Source organism: Cyphellophora europaea (genome assembly GCF_000365145.1).
Source record: "Cyphellophora europaea CBS 101466 unplaced genomic scaffold supercont1.4, whole genome shotgun sequence".
Lineage (NCBI taxonomy): Eukaryota > Fungi > Ascomycota > Eurotiomycetes > Chaetothyriales > Cyphellophoraceae > Cyphellophora > Cyphellophora europaea.
Window position 1 is genome coordinate 2,259,629 of NW_008481810.1, and position 23,022 is coordinate 2,282,650.

A 23,022-nucleotide genomic window follows, 5' to 3' on the forward strand; every position below is an offset into this window, starting at 1 on the left:
TAACACTATCTGGCGGGTAGTTCGGGACGTGAGGAACTATTCTCCAAGATCTTGCACGGCAACAATGTACGACTTGCAGCGTAGTGGCTGTGTCGATGTTTCGGGACACATGCGGACAGGCGCTCATGGCGGCAGCGATAGTCTCAGAAAACAGTCCAACCATCTATGGGCATCTCGTATCATCGTGTCTCGGGGAGCCTCCAGATTATATAGAACAAAAAACCCGACGTCTCCATGAAGGATTGAGGTTATGGCCAAGTAAGGACAAGCAGTCTTGATGGAAAGAAGCTCTTTCCGCCCATCCAACATTCCTGGCCAATCACAGGCTGCTTCCAGAGAAATTCTTGGCATCAAACTTCTTCTCGTGCATCAGTCCGCCTCTGTTTCCCATACACGCATTTTCAAGCCTAGACTCGTTGAAGCGGTTTTCAGAATGTCCGAAACCAACACTGGCGAAGACGTCGGCGCCGAGGCTGCGCACGACTTGCTTCTCGACGGCGAGAAAAAGTTGAGAATTGTAAGTACATCTACATTCATATCAATCGATTTGAGACAGTGGGATCTGTATCGTCATTCTGCGATAAAACTGCGCCGGGCAGATTCTCGGTGATGGTGTGGATCCCTGAAAGAATGGCTGACCGGTCTCTCTCAGTTACCAGGAGCATCATCGCACGCTGCGTCGTTCCAGATCGAGAAGGAAGACCACACTCTGGGTAACGCGCTACGGTACTTCATCAATAAGAAGTGAGTCAGAGCTACAACGTCTCCTCCCTCCTGTGCCGAGATCGGCGAGGGTGCTGACTCCTCAACCACAGCCCTGATGTCGAATTTTGCGGCTACACGATCCCGCATCCCAGCGAGACCAAGATGCATATTAGGATACAGACTTGGGGTGAGTTTCCCGTTTGCGTACGGATGAAGAATTCCATGAAACTGCAAGCCTGAACATCGCCCCACGTATACACGGTGTTCGGAAACTGCCATCTTCAGACTAACCTCTATCACAGAAGACACATCAACGACAGCTTACGAAGCTCTCCGGAAAGGCCTACTAGATATGGTAGAGGCGTGCGATGTTGTGACGGAGAAGTTTGAGAGCGCACGAGATGAGTTTAACGCATCTCATGCGAATGGCAATTAAGCCGTGATAATCCCGTTTTTGTGATGGACCAAACGGAACGAATCATGGTTTTTGGATATCTTTCATTCATGCATTGCGCGGCGCAACACGGGTCCTCTACCATCTGTACAGCATCGACCACGCCTGGAGGAATAGATCTCGTGCTCTTGACGCCTTCTAATTTCGACCCTGTCATTTGTTAGCCCCAATTCCACCACATAGTACACGTTGAACTCACCTCCAGGAAACCTTGCATGAAGTTCTTGGGCAGCCTCGCCGTCGGATCCTCCTCCTTGCGGAAATATTTCATGACTTGCGACAGCTGCTTCCAGAAGTTTAACGTCTCCTGAAACTCCATATGGCTCTGGCTGATCAGGACATCGACGGCCTGGATGTTGTTGACGTAGCGGTGCTTCTCGAACTCTTCGCGGACCTTGGCGCGCACGGTAGCCACCGGCATGTTGAGGGAGTACATCTGCTGGATCTCAGGGCCCTGCATGAGGTTTGTACATTAGCTGCTGCACTTCATCCTGTCCTTTTTCCAGCGGGCTCGGGGATCATCGTCCAAATGCCAACGGAGGGCACATACAGCTCGTAGCCATTCTCGGTAGGACTTGAGGACTCGTCGCTGGGCGTCGGCCCAATTGATCGCTATACACAATCAGTCTTGAAGGGATCCTTGTTGTGCGGTGCACGGCAGCTCACAGGAGCGCGTCCTCTGCGCGAGATAGGTCGGACTGATGGGCATGACGGCAATCACAGAGGTCACATATGCGCCCTAGTGGCCCTCTGGTAGATGTGGAGGGGTTTCGGTCAATTTTAGTAAGAGGTGAGGTGCAGTTTGAGCTGTAGTGGAGCTTGGATTGAGAGCAGAGCCGGTGGAGATCCTTTCCGCCCCGAAGCTGCAGGTCCCGCCCGCCGCAGCGATGACGGAGCTCGAACGTCCCTCAAAATACTTTTTTCGCTTCGAGCCAACTAAACAAGATCTATTACACACGTCCCTTAATCGAGCATCTATCGAATCTCTTGAATACTACAGTACGACAGCGCCGCAGTCATGGGTTCCGCAGGGCCCCCTCCGTCGCGGCGCACCGCCACCATCTCCCGCATCACCAACGAGACCAAAATCCAATGCTCTCTCTCCCTGGACGGCGGCGCCCTCGAAGCGTTCGAAAACTCGGATCATTTCTCTTCTGATATCCCTTCCGCACAGAAATCCAAGCATCCAGACGTACTATTTCCTCTCCCACCCACCCACCATGCCACCCAAATCACCGCAACGCAACAAATATCCCTAAGCACCGGCATCGGTTTCCTCGACCACATGCTCCACGCCCTTTCCAAGCACGCGGGCTGGTCCCTCGCCATCCGCGCCAGCGGCGACCTCTTCATCGACGACCACCACACCACCGAAGACGTCTTCCTCGCGCTAGGCACTGCCTTCAACAAAGCCCTGGGCGCGCGTGCCTCTCTTGTACGCTTCGGCCGCGGCGACGCACCCCTAGACGAGGCTCTGTCGGGGGCGGTCATTGACCTCTCCAACCGCCCGTACGCGGTCATCGATCTGGGCTTCACGCGGGAAAAGATCGGCGACCTGAGCACCGAGATGATTACCCACGGCTTTGAGAGTTTCGCGCAGGCGGCGAGTGTGACGTTGCATGTCAAGTGCGTATACGGCCACAACAATCACCATCGGGCGGAGAGCGCGTTCAAGGCTCTGGCGGTGGCGTGCCGGACGGCGTGTTCCAGGCTAGGAGTGGGAAGTGCCGGATGGGGAGATGTTACGAGTACGAAGGGTGTGCTGGGGAGCAGTGTCAATGAGTAGGACTCGGATGTAGGGGACCGGGAGAGCCGTCTCTTTGACAGCGCGAAGGAGCGGCCGAGGCGTTGGCGCTCAAGGTACAGGCTTGAAAGGAAAATGTACTGGACTTGGTAAAAGGTTTCAGAAACATCGATGCTGGCCCTCTGCCGGCCCTTCGCTACCTCATGTTGCGTCTCTTCTCTCAAGTGCATGCTCTTCTCTGGCTTCATACGCTTCCTCGGTCTTCAATACTCTCAATGCCATACGTCACCGGACGCGGCTTCTGGTGCCTAATTGTCTAGCACCTCTCCTCGACTGCACGAATGCCATGCCCCCCAAGAGACTGGCTATACCGCACAACATGCCAACCGCAGTGATGAGGCAGACTCCCGCTAATGGCACAAAACGTAAACCACGCGGTCCTCGTCCCTTCTTAACAGAGCTGGAATCCCACATTTGATGCTGCTGAGACAGCGATTGTAGCATAAAGTGATTTACACGTCCCAGTGGACGCGTCTGCTGGGGATTTTCACCCCAAGCCGCCCCAAGCACCCCTCAATCTCCTGGCTAGTTGAATGTCCTTCTGCATGATAGTCACGCGCTTGGCGTGTATGGCGCACAGATTCGTGTCCTCAAACAGATGCACCAGAAAAGCCTCGGTCGCTTCTTGTAGCGCCATAATGGCCTGGCTCTGCCACCTGAACTCCTCGGACCCTCTAGGCAGGATATCATTCGCGACCTCACGGACGAGACGCGCAAAAGGCAGCTTGAGCAGCAAAAGATCTGTTGATTGCTGGTATCGACGGATTTCGCGAAGGGCAATCGTGCCAGGCTTGAAGCGATGAGGTTTCTTTGCGCGACTGGGGGTAGGATCACCTGCTGCAGCAGTCGTTAGAATGTGAGAGGAGCAAAGTGAGGATGCTCCCGCACGGAAGAGACCTACGTTGTATGCGCGAACGACCGCGTCCCGCTGTTGTCTTGCCCGCGCCGCTGGTACGGCGTGTGGCAGATCCTGGAGCTGTCTTGCCGCCCGTCGAGGCCCTTTTCTTGCCTGCTGCCACCGACTTGCGCTTTTGCGCCATCATGGGCGATATTTTCAGAAGTGCGCTAACAGAGAGGGTGAATAAATTGTACCAGACAAATTTTGTTGCGCCGATGCTGAGTGCGGGTTGGTTTTGGGGAAAGCGCCGCGGTGCGACTGCGTGCGATACCCTGGTACAGGCCGACGACAAAAGAGGTGGCTGGGACGCGTCGAGATAGGCGCAAAGCAGTTTGGCGCAGGCGATTACAAAAGCGGAGATTCAAGTGAAGGGTGACAGGCGCGTCGTGAAGCAGTCGTAAAATGGGAGTCCGAAGATGGGATGAGCTCAATGTCGATGTTTACGTTGCCACGACACGCGCAGACCGCGAACGAGCAGCTCAGAACGGCCACCAAACGGCCCCTGCTCGAATTCTTGGGCGGCCGCTCTTTCCCCCACTTGTCGGCTGCTGGTTGCTCGCCTACCACCCCAAGATGCGGCTTAGTTTTAAGCCTTGTATCGCATCATTCCGCGGCGACGAGGCTCCGAACTGCGCCTGCTCGCTCCTCCGTCCGCGGCAAGAGAACCTTCTGTCATCTTCGGCCCTGTCACTAATTGCAGGTCCATGACCCTATACACTTCTAGCCTCACTCGTTCCTGCATTGGTGACGACCGCACCTGAAGAAGCCACGTATGACTATACGATCTAGACCAGCAATCATCTCTGCATCTTGTTAGACAATCACACCACCGCACCCCTCATGCGCCGCCGTTCCTAACTTTCCCTCCATTCTATACCAACTGGGACGCATCTAAGCAGGACCACAAACACCCGCCATGGCAGATCTGTTCAACAACGGCGCCGCCCAGATGGGCCAGTTCCCTCTTGAGCAGTGGTTCTACGAAATGCCTCCCTGCACTCGCTACTGGACGACCGCCACCGTCATCGCCTCCGTCCTCGTGCAATGCAAAGTCCTGACCCCCTTCCAACTCTTCTATACCTTCCGCGCCGTCTACTACAAGTCCCAAGTACGTACTCCCCCACATCCAAACCCCTGCGCCCACCGACCACGTGCTGACCCCACACTCTCACAGTACTGGCGCATCCTCACCACCTTCATCTATTTCGGCCCCCCAAGCCTAGACCTCCTCTTCCACGTCTTCTTCATGACGCGCTACTCACGTCTACTGGAATCCAGCTCCGCCTCTCCCGCAACCTTCAGCTGGCTCCTCCTCTACGCCACCACCACGCTCCTGACCCTCACCTCCCTACCTCTACCCTTCAAGCTCTCCTTCCAGCCCGGCTTCCTCGGAACCGCCCTCTCCTCCACCCTGGTCTACATCTGGTCACGCCGAAATCCAGAGACTCGCCTGAGCTTTCTCGGGCTGCTTGTCTTCACCGCGCCGTACTTACCTTGGGTCCTCATCGGCTTCAGCCTCTTCATGCACGGCCAGGTGCCCAAGGACGAGGTGCTGGGCGTCGTGGTGGGGCATGTCTACTATTTCCTGGCAGACGTGTGGCCTGGTCTCGGCGAGGGAAATGCGAGAGTAATGGAGCCGCCGGAGTGGTGGGTCCGACTGTGGGAGGGCCGCGCACGGCGAGAGGCTGGCAATACGGAAGCCAGAGGCATAGATGGGGACGTTGCTGCGGCGGCAACGAGACCAGGAGAGGTACGGTGAGAGATATCGGCATTGATAGGGTCGAGTAGAGTTGCAAGCGTGGAGTTGCATGGTTCTTGGTTCACTTTTTGGGTAGACGCTGGGTCGCGTTGATCAACGACTTATGAGCGTTTAAGCAGTGCATTTGCGCGCGGGAAATGAAGCAGACTCAGATCCATGTACTCAGGAACAAGAGCACGTGCTGTCTGCGCACAGGTCACCGCAATGAAGACTTCCTCCAGTCGTAAAAGCCGGGGATAAAGAATACTGGCCAGACAATACATCTCCCTCCTCAAACTCTTCGTCCATTTTTGACATACTTTTCTCGAACACCTAGCGCTCACCACGCACATAATTAACGGGCGGCTGGTCACCATGCTCGAGTTGACAACAGCTCCACACTGAACGCGAACACAACAATCGTCCACCACAGCCACTGATTGACCCCAGTTGCCTGCATGGCAGCTCCGATGAAAGTCGCTCCTTCCTTCCCGTTGCGGCAACTGACCTGCTTCAATGATATGGTGGTGGACAAATACAGCCTTACCCAATTCTCGGGTCTCAGGCACCTGTAAACATGAAGAAGTGATGGTGTGCCGAAAACGTCATAAACTTCCCCTGCACCGCCGATGAGAGTTGAGACCGGTCCCTGTGAGGCAGTTTGATTACTGCAATCAGAGCATGATTGCCTGGACTCAGAACGCTCCACGCCTTTTGAATAGTACCAACAATGCCCCCAAAACTTTGGTTGATTCTTATGAGTGGACTCGTGGAGGCACATATTGAATTCCAAAAACACAGCCACAGCATCTTTCTGATGATGGCGTGGCCGTCGACCCCTCTCAGCTGCATATTTTCCCGATGAAAGCTGACTTTCTTTCCCCATGCGGCATCCTAGCTGCTGAAGCGTGTTCGTCAACCAGCGCCCAGTCAAGTCCTTGTCTCGCACATGGAGTGATCTGTAACGCATCTGATCTGCCCCAAGATGTCGCACTTGAGCCACTCGGTATCGTGCTCGACGTCTAACAACTGGACTCTTCGCATCGAATACTGATTTTGTCCTGCTTAAGGAAGGATAGCTGCCGAATATGGTCGCTGTCCGTCCCAACTAGACTCAGGGAGTCCAAAATTCGGATTGCCCGGTTTGATCCTGGCATCAATTTTATGCCGGTTCCGAGCTATTCGTCGACCCCCATTAAGGCAAGATGGAGGCTAAACGCAGTGACCAAGTTGCTGTAATGCGGTGGGTAGCTGCACCGCACTGCGTTAGACGGCATCGTGCTGCTGTTTTGCCACCGTCTTCACCTTGGGCATCATACGCCAGTCGACGCTTTTCCTTATGCCTTCAGGCAATTTCTCCCAGCTACATCTGGCAGCTTCGAGTTTCTGCGCAGACTCATCGAACTGTCCCATGAATTGTAGGCTCTCAGCTTGAATGCCCTCGGTCACATGCATCCAGGTCGGACTCCGCCAGCTTTTCATCTGCACCGCAACAGCATTGACACACTTCTGCGCATGTGCATCAGTCGCTCCCAGGAAGAAGGCCTGTTGCATTACTACTAGGACCAGAGCTGTGATCTGCTGATTCATAATCTCCTTTGCAACGCCTAAGGCCTTGACGAGTGCCTCTTTTGAAACCCAAATGCCACTATTCGTGAGAAGCGAATGCACAAGCGTGTGAGCTGCTGAGATGTTGCGATCTTGCGAGGATTTGACGAATGTATCCAGGACTACCAGAAGATCCGCCTTTTCGCGATGTCTGGGGTGGGAACCATCATCAATGATGAATAATCGGTTCATGCACGCCAGAATGCAAAGGTTGCGCCGAACCTCGGTATCCAGATCTTGATGCCGTCGAAGTATTCGAGGCTGATTTGGTATCGGACGCTGTAAGAAGTTCTTGAGGTCAAATATAGGCGATTGCCATATCTGAAGAGCACGTTCCAGATTGCCTAAGCCTTGATGGATGGTGCCATTAAGATACTGCAGAGCGGAGATCATACTTTTCGGATAGTGATCTTCGTGCCCTTTCATGGTGCTGGCAGCTTCTGTAACAAGCTTTTTGGCGTGCGTCCATTGGCTCTTCAAGCATTGGAGGTATGCGGAATCAATGAGGAACCGGCATTCCAACATCTGTCGATTCAGTACCGTAGCACCGGTGGCGTCCCTAATACGCGCAAGTCCCTCGTCAAGGAACTGCTGCGCCTTTCCTCCGTCCGAACTATTCTTGTGCGCTTTGCTACTGGCGCAAAGTAAGAAAGCGACTGCTTCAAATTCGTCTCGATTGCACCAGGAGAAGGGTAACACATATTTGCCATCTCGCTTCACTACCAATCCACCGGACTGAAGAGCGTATTCGTGGAGTGAGTTGTCGTTCAGGGGGATGTAGACGACGTTACCACCATCACGCCAAGCCGCATCATTAACTATACGGCCCCATGTGTCTTGCATGCGCTTTCTTTTTTCATCGCCTTGTTGGTGATTGCACTGTCGTATGCTACAGCACAAGTCGACGTACTCGGCAAGCATTCTGAGTTGTGGAAGGGCCGCTACCTGTGGGTCGAACTGCATAGATCTAAGCCGTGCAATGGCTTGCTGTGCGTCAGAAATAGCATCTGCCTGACATGTCTGAAGAAGCAGGAGTCCTAGCATAGCTGCAGCAAACGCCACCATGGCCTTGTCATGGTGTTTGTCCGCAAGACTCTCCAGGCGTCCAAGTTGGAAAATGGCGCTCTGAATGTCCCGTAGATTTGGCGAGAGGTTCAGTATTGCGAGCTCGTAGCGAAAGGCATATTCCCATGCAGTATGCTTGTAAGCCTCCATATCTGCGAGGTAGCCTTGTATGGCCTTGACTGCGGCCTTGGGCTTGGTCTGAAATAGGACTCGGACAGAGAGGAGCATCAATGAGTACTTGAGGTCTAGGTAGTTGTTTCTTTCGCACAGCTCGACGGCTTTTGTCAGAACTTTCTCGGCTTCGTCGTAGTTCTCGGTTTCCTCGTACAAGATTTGAGCATAGGTGAGCGAAACTTGGGCTTCGCGCAGAGGAGACAACTGGAAGTTATTCAGCGCCGACTCCATGCATCCCAGAGCGAAAGAGACGAGCCGAAAATGCTCCTCTGAGTCTTCCCCAGCCCGGTTCGCAGCCTGGATATATTCATCGGCGAGAACTAGCAAGATCCGTGCATAATCGTGTTGAGGCGGGGGTGTTGACGTTGCAGGTGGCGGAACAGGAGCTGGTGCCATGGTTGGACTCTCTTGTTTCGGTACACCGTTGTGTAAAGGCCTTTGCGGAGGTTGGACCGCGAGCGCAGGGTAGCCGTTCATAGTACCATCGAACTGAGGTGGCTGCTGATACATCTGGTGGTATTGGACGGGCTGAGGCGCATACTGTTGATTGTGGTAGTATGAGGGTTGAGAGTTTGACGGCTGGTACTGCATTTGGGGCGGTCTGGAAGGGACTACTACTTCGATCTGTGGATAGGCGGCAGGCTGTGATTGTGGTGGGTAGTATTGCTGCTGTTGGTAGGACTGCGAGTACTGAAACACTTGAGGTTGTTGCCTAGCGTGTTGTTGGAGCTGTTGAAGGTAGTCGGTTTCGTCGTTGGTGGCGAAGCCATAGCCAGACCATTTGTTGTTATAGCCATCCATGGTGGAAGAGGCAGGCAGGTTCTTGCCTACCTTGCACCTGCCCGGCGGTTGGTCACTGAATTTCCACGCGTCTACCTATTTTCGACCCTTGGTCAACAGTGCTGCGAGGCTCTCCTTCGACGCTCGGCAAGCCTTCTACTGTTCCGAAACGCCAGAGTTGAGGGACAAGCGGTTGTTGTTCTCTCGAAGCAATATTATACGATGGCGATAAAATGGTAATCGACAGGTCGCCCAGCTTTGCAAGAACGCCCAGCAATGACCATTTTGAAAAGAAGAGAATGAAAGGCCGGATGAGAATTGGATGGTCTCAGATGACAGAAGGACAGAGCGTCGTTTGCACGTCGTGAGGCTACACGCAGGTGATTGGTGACGCCTAACACGCGACGCCCCGCAGCTCCGCCTGTTTCTGCTATCGATAAGAAATTTCGCGTTTTGCGGTCCAGCCTCTTTCGCCGGACTCCCGCAGTCTCTGACCGCTGTGCACACTTTCGACTCACTTTGACAGCTTTCCTGGGGATATGGCGCCAACAAAGAGCGCAAAAGGCCCTAAAAAGCCGCTGCCGTCGCTCAAAGCCTCGGCGAAAGCGAAGCCTCTCGCCCGCAAGTCATCGACTGCTTCAAGCTCAAAATCCAAGGTCACTCGACCGCCTCCAAAGCAGCAAAAGACGAAGCCTGGTGCGCACGGTCAGAAACCTGCCAAGAAGAAGGCACCGACATATACAGACAAGCAATTGGGCCTGCCGTCGCTCAACTCCATTGTGCCTATCTCGCATCCCAGCAAGGCCGCTTCTGGCAAAGGAACAGGCAAGAAGAAAGGCAAGGTTTTCGTTGACGATGTCGAGGCCATGCAGACCATCATGAGCATTGTGAATGCGGAAAAAGATGGCGTTATCGAGAGCAAGATGATCAAGATGCGCCGGCTTGAAGAAATAAGAGAAGCCAGACAGAAGGAGCAAGAGAAACGGGATGCCCAGAAGAAGGGCGAGCTACAAGGCAAGATGGAGGAGGTGAAAGGCAAAAGAAAGAGGAAGAGAGGCCTCGACGAGGTCAGCAAGGCAGCGAACGAGAACGGCGAGAGGGAGCTCAAGCCTAAGAAGAAGAAGAGTGTGGCATTTGCTTGAAGGCCGCAACATCAGATTGGATCAGGATTCTGTATCCTCTCAGAGGGCTCCGAGAGGAAGATTTTGGACTGTGCGAGACAAGGACTGTTTGGAGGTGATGACGAGATCACTGATCCACGGGCAGATGCAGCTTTCGCCTGACGGGGTCGAATACCGGCCGGAGCGGTGCTCGCTTATCGCGCTTCACGTATCCCTCAAGGGGCCCGAGCTCATCTCGCGAGATCTTGTCAAGTTGGACATCCTTGTACATTTTGTCGAGGAAACTAGTCGACTACAGCATGTCAGCAGAGATATCGATGCGAGCAGGGATAGGGCCATACCGGCTTCACGAACCACCGCCCGCCACCGTTTTCGAACCAACCAAGATGACCTCCGAGAGTCGTGCTACACAGAACCACGTACGGGGTGACCTGCACCTCCTGGACAGGCAGCACCTCACTGCAACAGACCGGGTCATCTTCAGCATGGATTGCCAATAGCGGTATCCTGATGCCGAGCATTGCATCAATGCTGCTCGCGTCCCGATAATATGCGCCCTCAGATGGGTATCCCCAGGTCGGTCCCTGGACGTATCTGTCAAACTCGAACAAGTACGTGATATTGCGTACTTTGTCGACATTAATCCCTGGGATCTTGGAGATCTGATCCACATGCCGCTCAAAAAGCTTCTTCATATTCGTCCCCAGCGCGCGATTGTAAACTTCCTTGTGCCACCACGTCCGCTGCAGGGCTTTGGCCGCGACCTCCATGTTCCACACGGAACTAAAAACCACAGCGGCTTGCAACTCGCACTTTTCACCCTCCTCGCCGAGGTAGTTGGTCAAGATATTCCCGCCTAACGAGAAACCCGCGCCGAACAGGGGTCGGTTAGGGAACTTCTTCCGCAGCCACTTGACGGTCTGGCGGACGTCCCACGTCGCACGGGCGTTGTACAGAATCGTGCTGCTGATGGTCGTCATGGAGCAACCGCGTGAGATGACGACGCACGCTTCCCACCCGCCGCCTTGAGGGTTGTGCTCGCTGGCTACCAGAGGTTCCAGGAAGGCACGGAGATACATCTCGTGAGAGCCACCGCTGAGACCGTGCAGGACGACGAGCATGGGTTTTGTGTCGTCGCTACCGATATTGGCGAACTCGTCCTCGCTGTAGTAGGTCGTCCGGGGTGGTAACTTATCATCGTGGTCTTTGCTCGGTGGTGCGACGAAATCCACTGCGAAGTGGCCTAGGTATGCGGGATCATCGGCTTCGAAGATGCGGCGTTTGTAGTGGATCTTGACCGGCATGGACTTGACGAGCGTAGCCACGGTCTGGGCATCACCGTTGAAGATGAATGGATTTAGCCAACAGGACGGAGTCAGCGGCTTAATTAGATCGGCGAGGGCGACGCTGCCTCCGGACTTGAGTGGAAGGCATAACGTCGTCTGGGCGTGGTGGAATGAAACCTTTGCTTTGCCAAAGAGGCGGCTCATGTTGAAGACGATGTAGAGCACCGGGAGCGACAGAAGGGCTGTCGCGACAGGAGCGGCCGTCGCGCAGTCTATTAGCTTCGTCAAGCCGTCTAGCAGTCTATCATAATCAGAAGCGATACTTGACGCCATCACTTTGTAATGCAGTTACTGCGTCGTGTCCGTTATCGATACCGGTCTCCTATGCCATAGAGTGATGTCCCTTGTGGTCAGATCTCTCCTATATATGCTCAGCCCCTGATGCGCGCTGCAAAGTCCCCAGCCCAACAGTAAACAAACACCGAGAACTCTTGCGAGAGCAAATCAACAAAGAGAAGAAGAAGGTCTATTCGCGCCAGTTATGGAAGCTCATTGGCGCGGAGGGAGGAAATGAAAAAAGTTCACCGATATATGGAAAAAACGGTTCCCGGAAAAAAATGCCGAGGTTTCCCGCGTCTGCAGAAAAATGGATGCCTGGTCATTTACGCGCGCAATGGCATACACCGGTGGGATTATGATCCGTGGCAGACTCACCAAGGTCGCCGCGAGGCATGAGCATGGTAATGAAGCGGTACTGTGCATTAGTTTGGAGGTTTCCGAGCTTGCGATGTTGTATCATGCGATTTGCGGTCAATCTCACATGTCACTCCCGTGATCGAAAAGAGTCACTCCCGTTGTTGTTGTGATAGCTAATGGTATATAGCTGTAGTTGGGGCAGTTTTTTGGAAGAATGATAACTTGACCTTGAGACTATGGATGGTTTAGGTTTATCTGGAGCATACGGAGCCGGACGCCTTCCAGTAGAATCCCGGGTGCGAAGCCCAATGCTTCGGGGGCCAACTCGACAACGATCCTCCTACGACTTAGCCACCTCAGTTCCATAAGCCTCAGAGACGGCTTTCTCGACCCCATAACTCTTCAGCTCCGCCGTCACCCTCGGCATGCCCGCCGCATCAGCAAGCAACTTCTGCGCCACTCCATTCGGCAACCAAGTAACAAACCACATCAACCAGGGAAAGCCGCCCTCCCACACCTGCGCGTTGGGTTTTCTCTTCTGTAACTGCTTTGCAACCCTCTTTCCCCACTCCTCCGTGCCCATCGCCCCCTTCATAAACGGCTCGCCAGTGTACAGCTCATTCAGCCAGTCTCTTGCAGCCCAGTATAGACTGCCCTTCGGCACCGCCGGGGCCCCCACGACCTGGTTGCCATTCAAGTTGCTGAAGGTAGACGAGGTCTTGAGGTCAACGACGTTGATACCGAACGGGCTCAGCTCATGGCGCAGAGCGTCTGTCATGATGGCCAGCGCGGCTTTGCTCGCCGCGTACATGGCTGTAAAGGGCGGAGCGACGAGGGAGGACGTGGAGGTGTGATTGACGATGATGGCACCACCGTCGCGCTTCGAAGCCAATAGCAGCGGTAGGAATGCCTGTGTTACGGACAGTTGTGCCCAGACGTTGAGGTCGAAGAGTTCCTTGGCTTTGCTGGTGTCGATGTCGGCTAGAGCGGTGAAGTAGGTGCTGCCGGCGTTGTTCACGAGCATGTCGAGAGAGCCGCCAGTCAGATGGCTTATGGATGATACGCATTCGGTGATGGAGGTGGATGAGAGTACATCGAGGGTTAGGATATCGACTCCGGCCGACTGCGTGGTGATGAGCTTGTTGGGATCGCGGGCTGTGGCGAAGACACGGTGCGTCGACGACAGAGCAATCGCGAGTGCAGCGCCGAGAGAACCATCAGAGCAACCTGTTATGAGGACGGTGGGTTTGCGAGAGGCAGCGGAGGGAGACATTGTAAGCACGGTCGTCGTGTGTTGGCCCGTCAAGCTAGGAGAGGCTGTGTCGGCATGAAGCTAAAGAGCAGAGGAGAGTCGATTGCCAAGTCTAGATTCAATGACTCTGCACAGAACTGGTGCCTCACATAGTATTTATGGCTGCTCCGACGACTTACGCCGAGCGTGCAGTCTCCTTTCCTGTATTATGCCGGGACTCCAGCCGGAAGAACTCATCTGTCCGCCATTCAAAGTTCGACGCGAGCTCGTCAACTCATCTTGCACCATCTTCGGAGGATTCAAACCATGGGAAGAGATTCAGCCGAATCATGCTCTGGCGTCTGGTCAGAGATGTCAGAAGGTGTTGTTTTGCGGACGAGGCTGAAATTTGAGAAGTCATAATGCCAAGCAATGCTGTCAGAAAGTGTCAGAAAGCCCTGGGTCGGAGCTACCACTTCACCGATATTACTGGCCATCAAGGAACTTGGTCTGAGCAATGACCAGCGATGTTCTCGATTGAACGGGACGGGGGTATTTTGTCCCTCGTCGTTGCAGCGACCAAGGTTGACACAAATGTTTATCTAGCTTCGTCAAACTATAGCGATACGGATCGACCCTATACAGCTATACCGTGGAACTGCAGTCTACATCTTGCTCGTTATTATCCTCCTCAGTCTCGTCGTGAACGATGCCTGCCGCTGCAAGTGCTGCTGCCTCAATTGCTTCCGCTTCCCTTTCCCCCTCCTCAATTTGATCCAGTAATCTCCGACGGTAGATCCTCACCTCTTCTGAGCGATCATGATTCTCGAGGTATGTATAGCACATCTCTAGAATAGTGACAGTCTTGATGACATGTGCCGAAATTTCGCCAAATAGCTCGATATGCAGAGGCAGCAAGTGCTTTTCGATAACTTCCGCAGCTTCAGCGTATCTACCCACGGTGTAATACATCGATTCAGTGCGGATCCACATCATCATCTCCCAACTTGAACGTTTTCGCCCATATTCTAGCCGCTGAATACGTAGTTGAAGCTTTTCAAGCACGTGCTCCATCCTCGCCCATTCCTCTGGAAGGCGCAGTAGCCCTAGAAGCGCGCCGTAGCAAAACCTCGACTGCCAACTTCCTTGGCCGAAAAGAGCGTCACAGTCCGACAACAGCGCGAGAACTTCTGCCGTGTTCGTAGACGACTTCTTTGAGCCAGAAATGTCAGCCTTGATGTCTACGATCCGAAACAAGAGGCTCTCCATATGATATGTTCCCAGAGCAACATCCAGACAGCCCTGGATCACGCACTGCGCTGCAACAAATGCCAATTGGAATTGCTCCCCACCAAAATACTGTAACGTACTTCTGATGATCGTCGTCACCGGGTGCCTTCTTCCGTGTACAGCTTCCGCCATTTTGTAGAAGTGTTGAATAACCTTTTCAACCGATTTCCGCACAAGCATTTCGCTTGTGCCACCGAGGAGTGCAATGCGTAGCATATCTTGAATCAAGTACATGGGCTCACTCCGAGTAAGACTGCGCGCAAATCGGCAGGCACGCGAGAGGTGCAATCCGGCCGGCTTATACTCACCTTGTCGCAAGAGATCCACGGCTTGCTGCACTGTCATTGTCAAATAGAATCCCTCACAATCGCTGCTGAGCTTGGTATGGATGCATGGCTCGTCGCTGTTCCTTGAAACCCAAGTCTTTGCCTCAAATGAGCCGGTGAAGTAAGTACGGATGGCGATCAAGAAGGTGTCGAGAGCAGCCGTGGATGGATACTGCGAGGGCGCATGATAGACTGTCCCAGACGTTGCGGCAACAAGGGCTTGCGGACTTAGAGAGTTGGCTTTGGTCTTCCCTTTCCTCTGATGCCTATTCAGCTCTGAGCGTGAAGCAAATCGTTGTCCGCAAGCGCAGTCAGACGCGTTGCGACTGTCTCGCACGCACGCGAAGCGTCGAATCCCTTCATGGACACGCGATCGATGTTGGCGCAAATCGTTCTTGCGCTGAAACTTCTGTGGGCAATCCGGACAGAAATGCCTCACTTGCTCGTGCTTTGCTTCGACGTGGTTCTTTAAGATGAATGCTCGAGTGAAAGCCTTGTCACACCCGGGATGTGTGCAGATGAATGGCCTGTCGAGAACAGATTCTCGAGAGTCCATGGCAAGGTTCATAGCCGGTGTAAATGGCCCGCGTACTCAGGTAACGTTGACTCTGGCCAACTCCAAAGCAAGGAGAGGCACGAAGCCGTGCAGGTGGGCGATCTCGTCCATTATAACCTGACGGGGTGCACCAGTGCAAAGAAGCAAGCGCTCCGTCCTCAGATGCGTCGCCACATGGGCTCAACCAAAGTTAGGCTCACAGGAGCAGCCGGCGGCAGTAGCAGGCTGGACGTCTCGCCAGGCAGCCGAGCTGGGGCCACACCCGTCCAATCAGGTATGCAGGTCTGCACTGGTACAAAAGCGAGGCGTATCGTATTCATGCGTCCCAAAGAGGGCCGGAACGTGCAGACGAGTTCAGAGTCTGATCTGCTCACTGGCATCCCAGTTTACATTTCAGCCATGACCAAGGCAAAAATTCTGCCCCCCCCTGGCAAAGGGATGCGTTGTAGCGATGGCAACAGGCAAGGGTCGACCGCTGTTACACGTAGTCGAATTATACACATTCTTTGATGCGGGTGGCTGATCGCTCTTGATTTTCCCTGCTACAACGAGCATACATCGAGACTTCTCGTTCTTAAGGCTATCCTGGCAAGCAGCCATACATCATCCGAAGCAGCCTTCATATGCTGCGACAGCTCTAGTCCGTTCATGTCTTTTCGCCGCCAAATGCAAATTTCCCACTCCTAGGCTGGATGCGACGCTCTGGCTTTTCCTTTGTGCAGTAAATTTCACCCCACGCTTCAGTGATGCTTCTGTCAGACCTGCGAGCGATGCAAAACACATCATATGTGACCAGGCATATCGCCGCCCCACGCACTGCCAAAATTGGTACTCTTCTTGATTTTCAGGTGAGGAAAGTCGTCTTGTTTCTGTTCCGGCTTTTCGTCTTGACCATCTACATTTGCTGGCGACGGCTCGCTGTTTGCCGCATCAGATACCTCATAGGCAGCAGCTTCTTTCAGCTTAGCATCGACCTGTTCCAGAAAGACATTTGCAGCCTGTGATTTGGCGGATGGATCCAGCATCAACGGCCCCTTCAAGGCAGGATCCTCGTCTGGCTCAAATAGCGGCTCGTCTTCAACAGCTTCCTCGGCGATGGTATCTGACTGAACATCGAGCTTACCAGGCTGTCCCACAAACGAGAAATATGAATCTGAATTCTCTGAGGGCCTTATAGACGGGCGCGTCGTGGGCGCCGGATCAGGAGGGTCTTCCTGCCTCGGTGAAGGAACGGTATTCGTGGTCTGTTCAGTCGATAGCGTTCCGTCAAAAGCCATAGGGGTGTGGCCGGCATGCCGCTTTAGCTTCTCGTCCAACGGCGACACTAGCCTTTGCATATCCACCCGGAGACCACCATTCGTCGATTGTTCAGGAGAAGGAGAACGGCCAGGTGAGACGATTGGCGGAGAGTGGATTTTGACAAAGGATGAAGTGACCGCGGGGCCAGTGGATTTCAGCGTGATGCCATCGAGTTCTTTGTCGATTTGTCCTATCGGTATAGAACGAGCCTCTTCTTTATGGATTGGAGAAATTTGTTTGGATAAGAAAGGTAGAGAATCATCCTCGGAGATACTGGGCAGATGGCTGACATCGTCATCGTGAGAGAAGACTCGGGTCACTGGCGGTGTTGACTCTGGGCCATGCCAAACTGGCGGGTGAAAGGGCAAGACAGAATCCGATCCTTTCCTGACTCCGGTGCTATTGCTGAAGGAGAACTGAGGCGGGACAACATCGGCACGTAAGGACTGAGCACTGGTGAGCGAAAGGTCGTTACTCGACCTTCGCTTGGGATCTCTGGCTCTATTCAACCTGAACTCCAAATCGGCTATCCGGGCCAGAAGAGCAGACCTTTCTATCTCCCAAGCTCTTCTGTCGTTGTCATGAATCTTTCTGAGATGTTCGGCGGTATTCTTGTGGTATTCGATCGCGGCATTGAGGTCAATGTTGGGCATCGGGTGTGTGGAGCGAGCGGCAGAGTGCGGCATTTGGCTTGCTGATGGCACAGACTGCAATAGTGGAACGTGTGAGGTCGCGATAGAATGCCGTGTGACGGGTGCGGTGGTGGGCTGATCGGAGAAATGGACCGCCCTGCCGCTGTTGTCATTGGAGTTTTGATGTGAGAGATAGTTCAGTGGGGAGTAGTTGTGCGGGTGTTGTTCAAGAGCGCCAGACGGTAGCTCGTATGTGGGCGATCGCGGAGCCATGGTGAAGCACTTGACGGCATGCGGGTGGTTACGATGACTGCAGACAGGAAATCGAGGTGAGGTGTGGTAAAAGAACGCTTGAACGGATGAAGAGGCCCGAGGTTCAATCGAACCAATGGAAATCGCTTGGGTTGCAACGCGACGAGTGCGGTCAAACGAGGCGACGACAACGAGAATGCGGCAGAAGGGGTTGATTATCGCTCAGACAGCAGATCAGAAATGTATGCAAAAGAAACGAAGCACGTGAGAAGACCGTGGTGTTTGCTCCCAACGAATCCAGCAGGTAGTCGGCAAGCGTCATGGTTGCCGCCTTCATGGTACGGTAAACGTGGTTCAGCGGTGGTGGTGGAGTTTTTTTGAGTTAGGGATGACTTCATGCCAGGGGCACGCACTCCCGCCGCGAAACAAGGGTCCAGCGCACCCATTTCACTCCAGAAGCCTTCCCAATATGCTCATCCGGCCGGGCGATGTCTGACGGAACCAGGTCCCCGTAGCATTTTCTCAGCCACCCCCTGCAGGGGGGGGGGGCAAACATCCGCAGCCTCTCCTCCATCCACACGTGGTGTTCCGGTGCGAAAACAAACCTTGAAAACGGGAAGCGCTGCACAAATATGGATACGAGTCCAGGAAAATTCTTCTGGAAGGACAGGAAATTCTCCTCGTCACATGGCATTGGAATGCCACATTTGATATCTGTGCCACATGGCCGTGTAATCGGAGCTGTGACGGTGCAAGTGCCACACCGTCGGAGGATTCTTCTCCCACCGCCATTCCAGCTCCCTCGCATTGCATATTCGATACTCACAGCAGCGTTACAAGCGTTTTCGCAAGCTTGAAAATCACTTGCTTCGACGAGCCTATCAGCTGGCTGGAGTGCTTGCTGACTGTCGCGCATGCGAGGCTTTTACCCAGGTGCGTATGTGAGTCGGTGGATCACCTACCTTAACTGGCCTTGAAACTGGACAACTAAGAGAACCTTTGATCGCTACGATGGCAGATACATGCCGGACGTGCCGACCCAAATGTTACGGCCATTCAGATTCTCCTGAAGATGTGGGCATGTTGAACGGCAAGCTCTGATCAAAACAATAGACCTTCTCTTGGCCTCCACGATTACTAGAAGGCCTGCTGCCGACGATATGGAGTCTCCTGCACTCCTACGATAGCTACTGACGGCGAGTTGTATGGATAGTCGATACGACGTGGCAAGGGGTCCGGGACGAACGCTCAGCTTCGTTCAGTGTTGCCGACTCTGTGTGACTATACGCGCCGACCCCGGATCTTGTCCCACTTCGCACTTGGAATTAGATCCTATCCGGGCGTCTTACGCAGCCTCCAATACTGACATCCTAGGCCCTTGTCAGTCCCTTTGACAAGCAGGAAGAGTCCATACCCTCGGAGGAGCGAAACTGCTTGGGAGCCAATTGGACTACAGAAAGCCAGACACTATGTAGTGTTTGCTACTGGGGTAAACAGAAAGTCGGATCAGTCTAGCATCACTAACCAATAACAGACTGAAAAGTCTTGATGGATGCTGTCGTACAAAGTCAGGACGTGAAAGCTGTCAAGCCCAATTTAAACTCATGAATTGCAGAGCCAGGCCTTGCACAGCGTACCGCATTACTAACTGCACAAGCTCGAGTGAACTCGGACTACCAGACAGACCTCACCTGACTCGCCACCGTATCTCCCGACGACCAACACGGCCGTGGGTCACAGCCTCTTGATTTCAGCACTTGCAGACTTGTTCTCAACTTCTTGGGCCGTGCCTTCCTCGGCCAGGACGCCCTTCGTCTCAGCCTGTGTGATGCCCACAACGTCGGCCTTGTCGCCGTCGAAGTACCGAGCGATTTCTTCCATAGGCACATAACGAGTCTCGACGACAAAGAAATAGATGAACCACAGCTCGAAGCCGAGGAAGCAGCAGTAGCAAATGTAGTATCTCCAAGCAATGGCGTCCATGGCGATGGGATTGATGTATTGGTTGAAGAAGACGGCAATCATGGTGCAGAGACCGCCGATCACGGCTGCCTTGGCTCGAAGACCGTAGGGCATGATCCTGATGATGTCGTCAGTAGTGGCCGCAGATAAATGCGGTTGGGGTAAAGAGTACTTACTCAGTGGTGTAGGTCAAAGGGAGACCGGTCTTGAGGTTGTAGCAGAAATTGTATAAATAAATGATAGCGACGACCGCTCGTCCCATAGATGCGGGCCTGTTCTCCTCCGGGAGAATGTTGTAACGTGCGGTGACGATTGTTAGCAGGGTGAAAAAGAGTGTCATGCCCACTGTCGAGTAAAACAGAATAGGCCGTCTTCCGAAGCGGTCGATGAAGAACGCCACACCCAAGTTGACCAGGAGCGACATAGTCTTGGACCCTCCATTGATGCCGAGCTGCTGGTTTGGTGAAGTGATGCCAATCTGTTCAAGCACAAGTTTAAGATAGTATGCGAGGATACCGTTGCCAGACCATTGTCCGAAGATCGCAATAGCGATGACCAAGCTGATGCGATGACGATTTCCCTTGGTCTTGACAAAGTCCGCCCATCGGGAGTTGGTCTTATACTCTTTGTCTAGGAGGAAAGCAGTCTTGATCTCAGTGAACTCAAGCTGAACGAATGGGTCGTTCTCATCGCCCTCGCCATGGTAGTAGGCCAGTGTCTTGAGTGCAGCGTCGTAGTTGTCCTTGTTCATGTGGAAACGTGGAGACTCCGGGATCCAATAGATCACGCTGAGGACCACGATACTGGCCCAGCATTGCAGAAGGGAAGGTGTACGCCAGGCCCAGTTGTTAGGAATTTCCAAGGTACCGAGGGTGATCCAGGAAGCGAGGAACGATCCCACCGAGTAAGAACAACCCATGAAGGTTGTAAGGATTGCGCGATCCTGCGGGTGAGCAATCTCGGCGCAAAGTAGTGGACCTCCGCTCGTGGCTAGGACCATGCCGATGCCCAGAACTATCCGTCCGCCGAAGAACATCGCAAAGTTGGCGGCTCCAGCCTGCAGGCCCGTACCCAGAATGAGGATCAAGGAACCAATGATGACGGCCCATCTTCGACCGAGATGGTCGCAGATGTATGGGACAACCGGGAATCCAATGATAGAGCCAAGACTCATTGCTGCACCAAACAGTCCCAGGGTGGATTTCGTTGGGTAATTGAAGTAGTCTTGCCACAGATCAAGGCTCTGCAGCGAATTCATCATCGAGCCATCAAATCCGTTGGCTATATTGACGAAGATCAGGATGACTAGAAGACTGTTACTTTCCGCCGGTAGCATTGTAAGGGAAACTGAGGTAGAGGGGGCACTGGGGTCCGAAGACCGCATTTGAGCTAGACCGCGGTGACATATCAAGCTTCCGGGCCATGAAAATGCCTCTGCCAACAGGCTTAAGGCCACAAGGAGACTCACCACAGTAGAAGTAGAGCTTTCGGAGATTCGGCTTGTGCCACCAAGCCACGCGAGGATGGGCCTGCCCAGCGAAGAAGAAATGCCCCTTGGGTGGCTTCTCCAGCCTGGTGGCACGCTCGGCCTTCAAATGCCTCACCATGATATCTGTAGAAGGGACGAGAGATAAGAACAGTTGCTGAATCTCACTATCCACAGGCTCGGGTGAAGTTGGACATAACTGCGAGTCCCAGAGTGGGGAAACCATGTTCCATATAAGTTCTCCCTCGAAGGAGCCTGCATTTAGGCAGATACTGATGGGCCAAGGCGTTGCAAAGGTATGCCATGGAACTAGAGCGAGATTCGGGACAGCCACGGGGCATTAGACAGGTGCCGAAGACTGCCATCAAGGTCGAGAAGGTAGACTCTCCGGTGGGAGAGCGGAACCCCTTCCCCATCCCCCGCACTCCGGATCTTGGCAGACAGGGATGTCCACAGCTCACTCCACCTACGTCGGCGGCAAGGGACGTCCAAGCTCGGTAAAAGACAGACGACAGCACCTTGGCAGAACCGGCGAGTCGTTGCGGTTCTTGGTAGAGCCGGCCGGTCTGCTAAGGGGACTAGGCTACTACTATTCAGGCTGATTGGGAGTCTTAATTACTGTGTACCGACGTTAAGCCATTCCTTGGGTGTGACCATTTTCGCCGGCGGCTGTTGAGCGCAAGCGAGGTACGCTCGTTGCTTCCCACAATATCCAGTATTTACCCGAAGCCTTGAGACCAGGAGTATGAAGCGATACTTACTCACTCGTTGACACAGTCCGAAGACTGGAAGACATCAACTGCACGCGATATAAATTGCAATTAACTGGGCACCAGGCGTTGGTTACAGCCCGAGCGCATCTTCAAAAGGTAGCAGGGTTGCAGCAAGAACTGCAGTAGGGTGACCTTAGAAGCGACAGCGCGCAGCATTGTGTCCTCGACTCTCACGTGGTTACTGAAATGGGCACCCAGTTGGGGAAAGGGAAAAGGCTGATGTGGGGAGCAGGGGCAGATGGGGTGGGCAATCCATTCGGTCCACTTCCAGACCATCCTTGGGGTAGGCCACGTTTAGATTCTTACTTAGCCTGCTTACCTTCCGCTGGAAGTCTATCTTGGCATCACGACCAAGATCAAGTCTCTCTTTGTGGAAGATAAAGGTCAGAAGTCCGCATGAGAAAGGACCCCATGTGTCTTGCTCTCAATGCGGGCTCGTATTTCTTAGCCATGCACTTCTTGACCCTGAACAGATCATTCAGGGCGTAGACTGGGGAGTAGGGCCGCGTACAAGGGCTTGTACAGGATTTTAATCTGAAGTCAACATGGTATTAGATTTCAAAAGCGGCCAAGGAACACGATCCCGGAGAAAACAACATCACCGTCCCAAGAAATACTTGTGAGGGCCATAGGCAACATACTGTTGGCACGAGTCTTGCCCACCGGTACACAGAGGCAGATGTTCAGGCTTGGACATGTACTCGGGCTAGTGCCCTCCAGCGTCTTCCTTTGAAATTCCTAAGACATGGTCTCATACATAGCAGCAGAAAGTTGACCTATCCTGTACTATTACAAGGTACAACAGGTGAACTTTCCATGGTAGACGTTAAAGACATCAAAGGGCAAAGAACGCACAGCCTACATCATTACAGAATGCTCCCCAGAG

General features: G+C 53.6%; 12 protein-coding genes across 12 annotated transcripts; 4 read left to right on the top strand and 8 right to left on the bottom strand.

Moving 5' to 3' along the window:
• Positions 1–433: 433 nt before the first annotated feature.
• Positions 434–1,141, top strand: HMPREF1541_05093 (uncharacterized protein; the record flags this gene model as incomplete). The annotated part of the gene is made up of 4 exons (XM_008719434.1): positions 434–517; positions 653–744; positions 816–892; positions 1,008–1,141. The coding sequence occupies 4 exons, from the start codon at positions 434–436 to the stop codon at positions 1,139–1,141; spliced, it is 387 nt and encodes a 128-aa protein (XP_008717656.1).
• A 156-nt stretch (positions 1,142–1,297) lies between these two features.
• On the bottom strand, positions 1,298–1,868 carry HMPREF1541_05094 (uncharacterized protein; the record flags this gene model as incomplete). The annotated part of the gene is made up of 4 exons (XM_008719435.1): positions 1,298–1,309; positions 1,359–1,613; positions 1,710–1,771; positions 1,826–1,868. The coding sequence occupies 4 exons, from the start codon at positions 1,866–1,868 to the stop codon at positions 1,298–1,300; spliced, it is 372 nt and encodes a 123-aa protein (XP_008717657.1).
• A 309-nt stretch (positions 1,869–2,177) lies between these two features.
• Positions 2,178–2,945, top strand: HMPREF1541_05095 (uncharacterized protein; the record flags this gene model as incomplete). The annotated part of the gene is made up of 1 exon (XM_008719436.1): positions 2,178–2,945. The coding sequence occupies one exon, from the start codon at positions 2,178–2,180 to the stop codon at positions 2,943–2,945; it is 768 nt and encodes a 255-aa protein (XP_008717658.1).
• A 505-nt stretch (positions 2,946–3,450) lies between these two features.
• On the bottom strand, positions 3,451–4,003 carry HMPREF1541_05096 (uncharacterized protein; the record flags this gene model as incomplete). Its single annotated transcript, XM_008719437.1, has 2 exons — positions 3,451–3,800; positions 3,865–4,003. The coding sequence occupies 2 exons, from the start codon at positions 4,001–4,003 to the stop codon at positions 3,451–3,453; spliced, it is 489 nt and encodes a 162-aa protein (XP_008717659.1).
• A 774-nt stretch (positions 4,004–4,777) lies between these two features.
• HMPREF1541_05097 (uncharacterized protein) lies at positions 4,778–5,620 on the top strand (the record flags this gene model as incomplete). The annotated part of the gene is made up of 2 exons (XM_008719438.1): positions 4,778–4,969; positions 5,036–5,620. The coding sequence occupies 2 exons, from the start codon at positions 4,778–4,780 to the stop codon at positions 5,618–5,620; spliced, it is 777 nt and encodes a 258-aa protein (XP_008717660.1).
• A 1,245-nt stretch (positions 5,621–6,865) lies between these two features.
• On the bottom strand, positions 6,866–9,247 carry HMPREF1541_05098 (uncharacterized protein; the record flags this gene model as incomplete). Its single annotated transcript, XM_008719439.1, has 1 exon — positions 6,866–9,247. The coding sequence occupies one exon, from the start codon at positions 9,245–9,247 to the stop codon at positions 6,866–6,868; it is 2,382 nt and encodes a 793-aa protein (XP_008717661.1).
• Positions 9,248–9,765: 518 nt separating this feature from the next.
• Positions 9,766–10,368, top strand: HMPREF1541_05099 (uncharacterized protein; the record flags this gene model as incomplete). The annotated part of the gene is made up of 1 exon (XM_008719440.1): positions 9,766–10,368. One exon carries the CDS (start codon positions 9,766–9,768, stop codon positions 10,366–10,368), a length of 603 nt encoding a protein of 200 aa, XP_008717662.1.
• Positions 10,369–10,474: 106 nt separating this feature from the next.
• HMPREF1541_05100 (uncharacterized protein) lies at positions 10,475–11,837 on the bottom strand (the record flags this gene model as incomplete). Its single annotated transcript, XM_008719441.1, has 2 exons — positions 10,475–10,639; positions 10,689–11,837. 2 exons carry the CDS (start codon positions 11,835–11,837, stop codon positions 10,475–10,477), a joined length of 1,314 nt encoding a protein of 437 aa, XP_008717663.1.
• Positions 11,838–12,669: 832 nt separating this feature from the next.
• HMPREF1541_05101 (uncharacterized protein) lies at positions 12,670–13,602 on the bottom strand (the record flags this gene model as incomplete). Its single annotated transcript, XM_008719442.1, has 1 exon — positions 12,670–13,602. One exon carries the CDS (start codon positions 13,600–13,602, stop codon positions 12,670–12,672), a length of 933 nt encoding a protein of 310 aa, XP_008717664.1.
• Positions 13,603–14,205: 603 nt separating this feature from the next.
• Positions 14,206–15,195, bottom strand: HMPREF1541_05102 (uncharacterized protein; the record flags this gene model as incomplete). The annotated part of the gene is made up of 1 exon (XM_008719443.1): positions 14,206–15,195. One exon carries the CDS (start codon positions 15,193–15,195, stop codon positions 14,206–14,208), a length of 990 nt encoding a protein of 329 aa, XP_008717665.1.
• A 1,319-nt stretch (positions 15,196–16,514) lies between these two features.
• Positions 16,515–17,936, bottom strand: HMPREF1541_05103 (uncharacterized protein; the record flags this gene model as incomplete). The annotated part of the gene is made up of 1 exon (XM_008719444.1): positions 16,515–17,936. One exon carries the CDS (start codon positions 17,934–17,936, stop codon positions 16,515–16,517), a length of 1,422 nt encoding a protein of 473 aa, XP_008717666.1.
• Positions 17,937–19,649: 1,713 nt separating this feature from the next.
• Positions 19,650–21,213, bottom strand: HMPREF1541_05104 (uncharacterized protein; the record flags this gene model as incomplete). The annotated part of the gene is made up of 2 exons (XM_008719445.1): positions 19,650–19,995; positions 20,054–21,213. 2 exons carry the CDS (start codon positions 21,211–21,213, stop codon positions 19,650–19,652), a joined length of 1,506 nt encoding a protein of 501 aa, XP_008717667.1.
• Between the last annotated feature and the right edge of the window lie 1,809 nt (positions 21,214–23,022).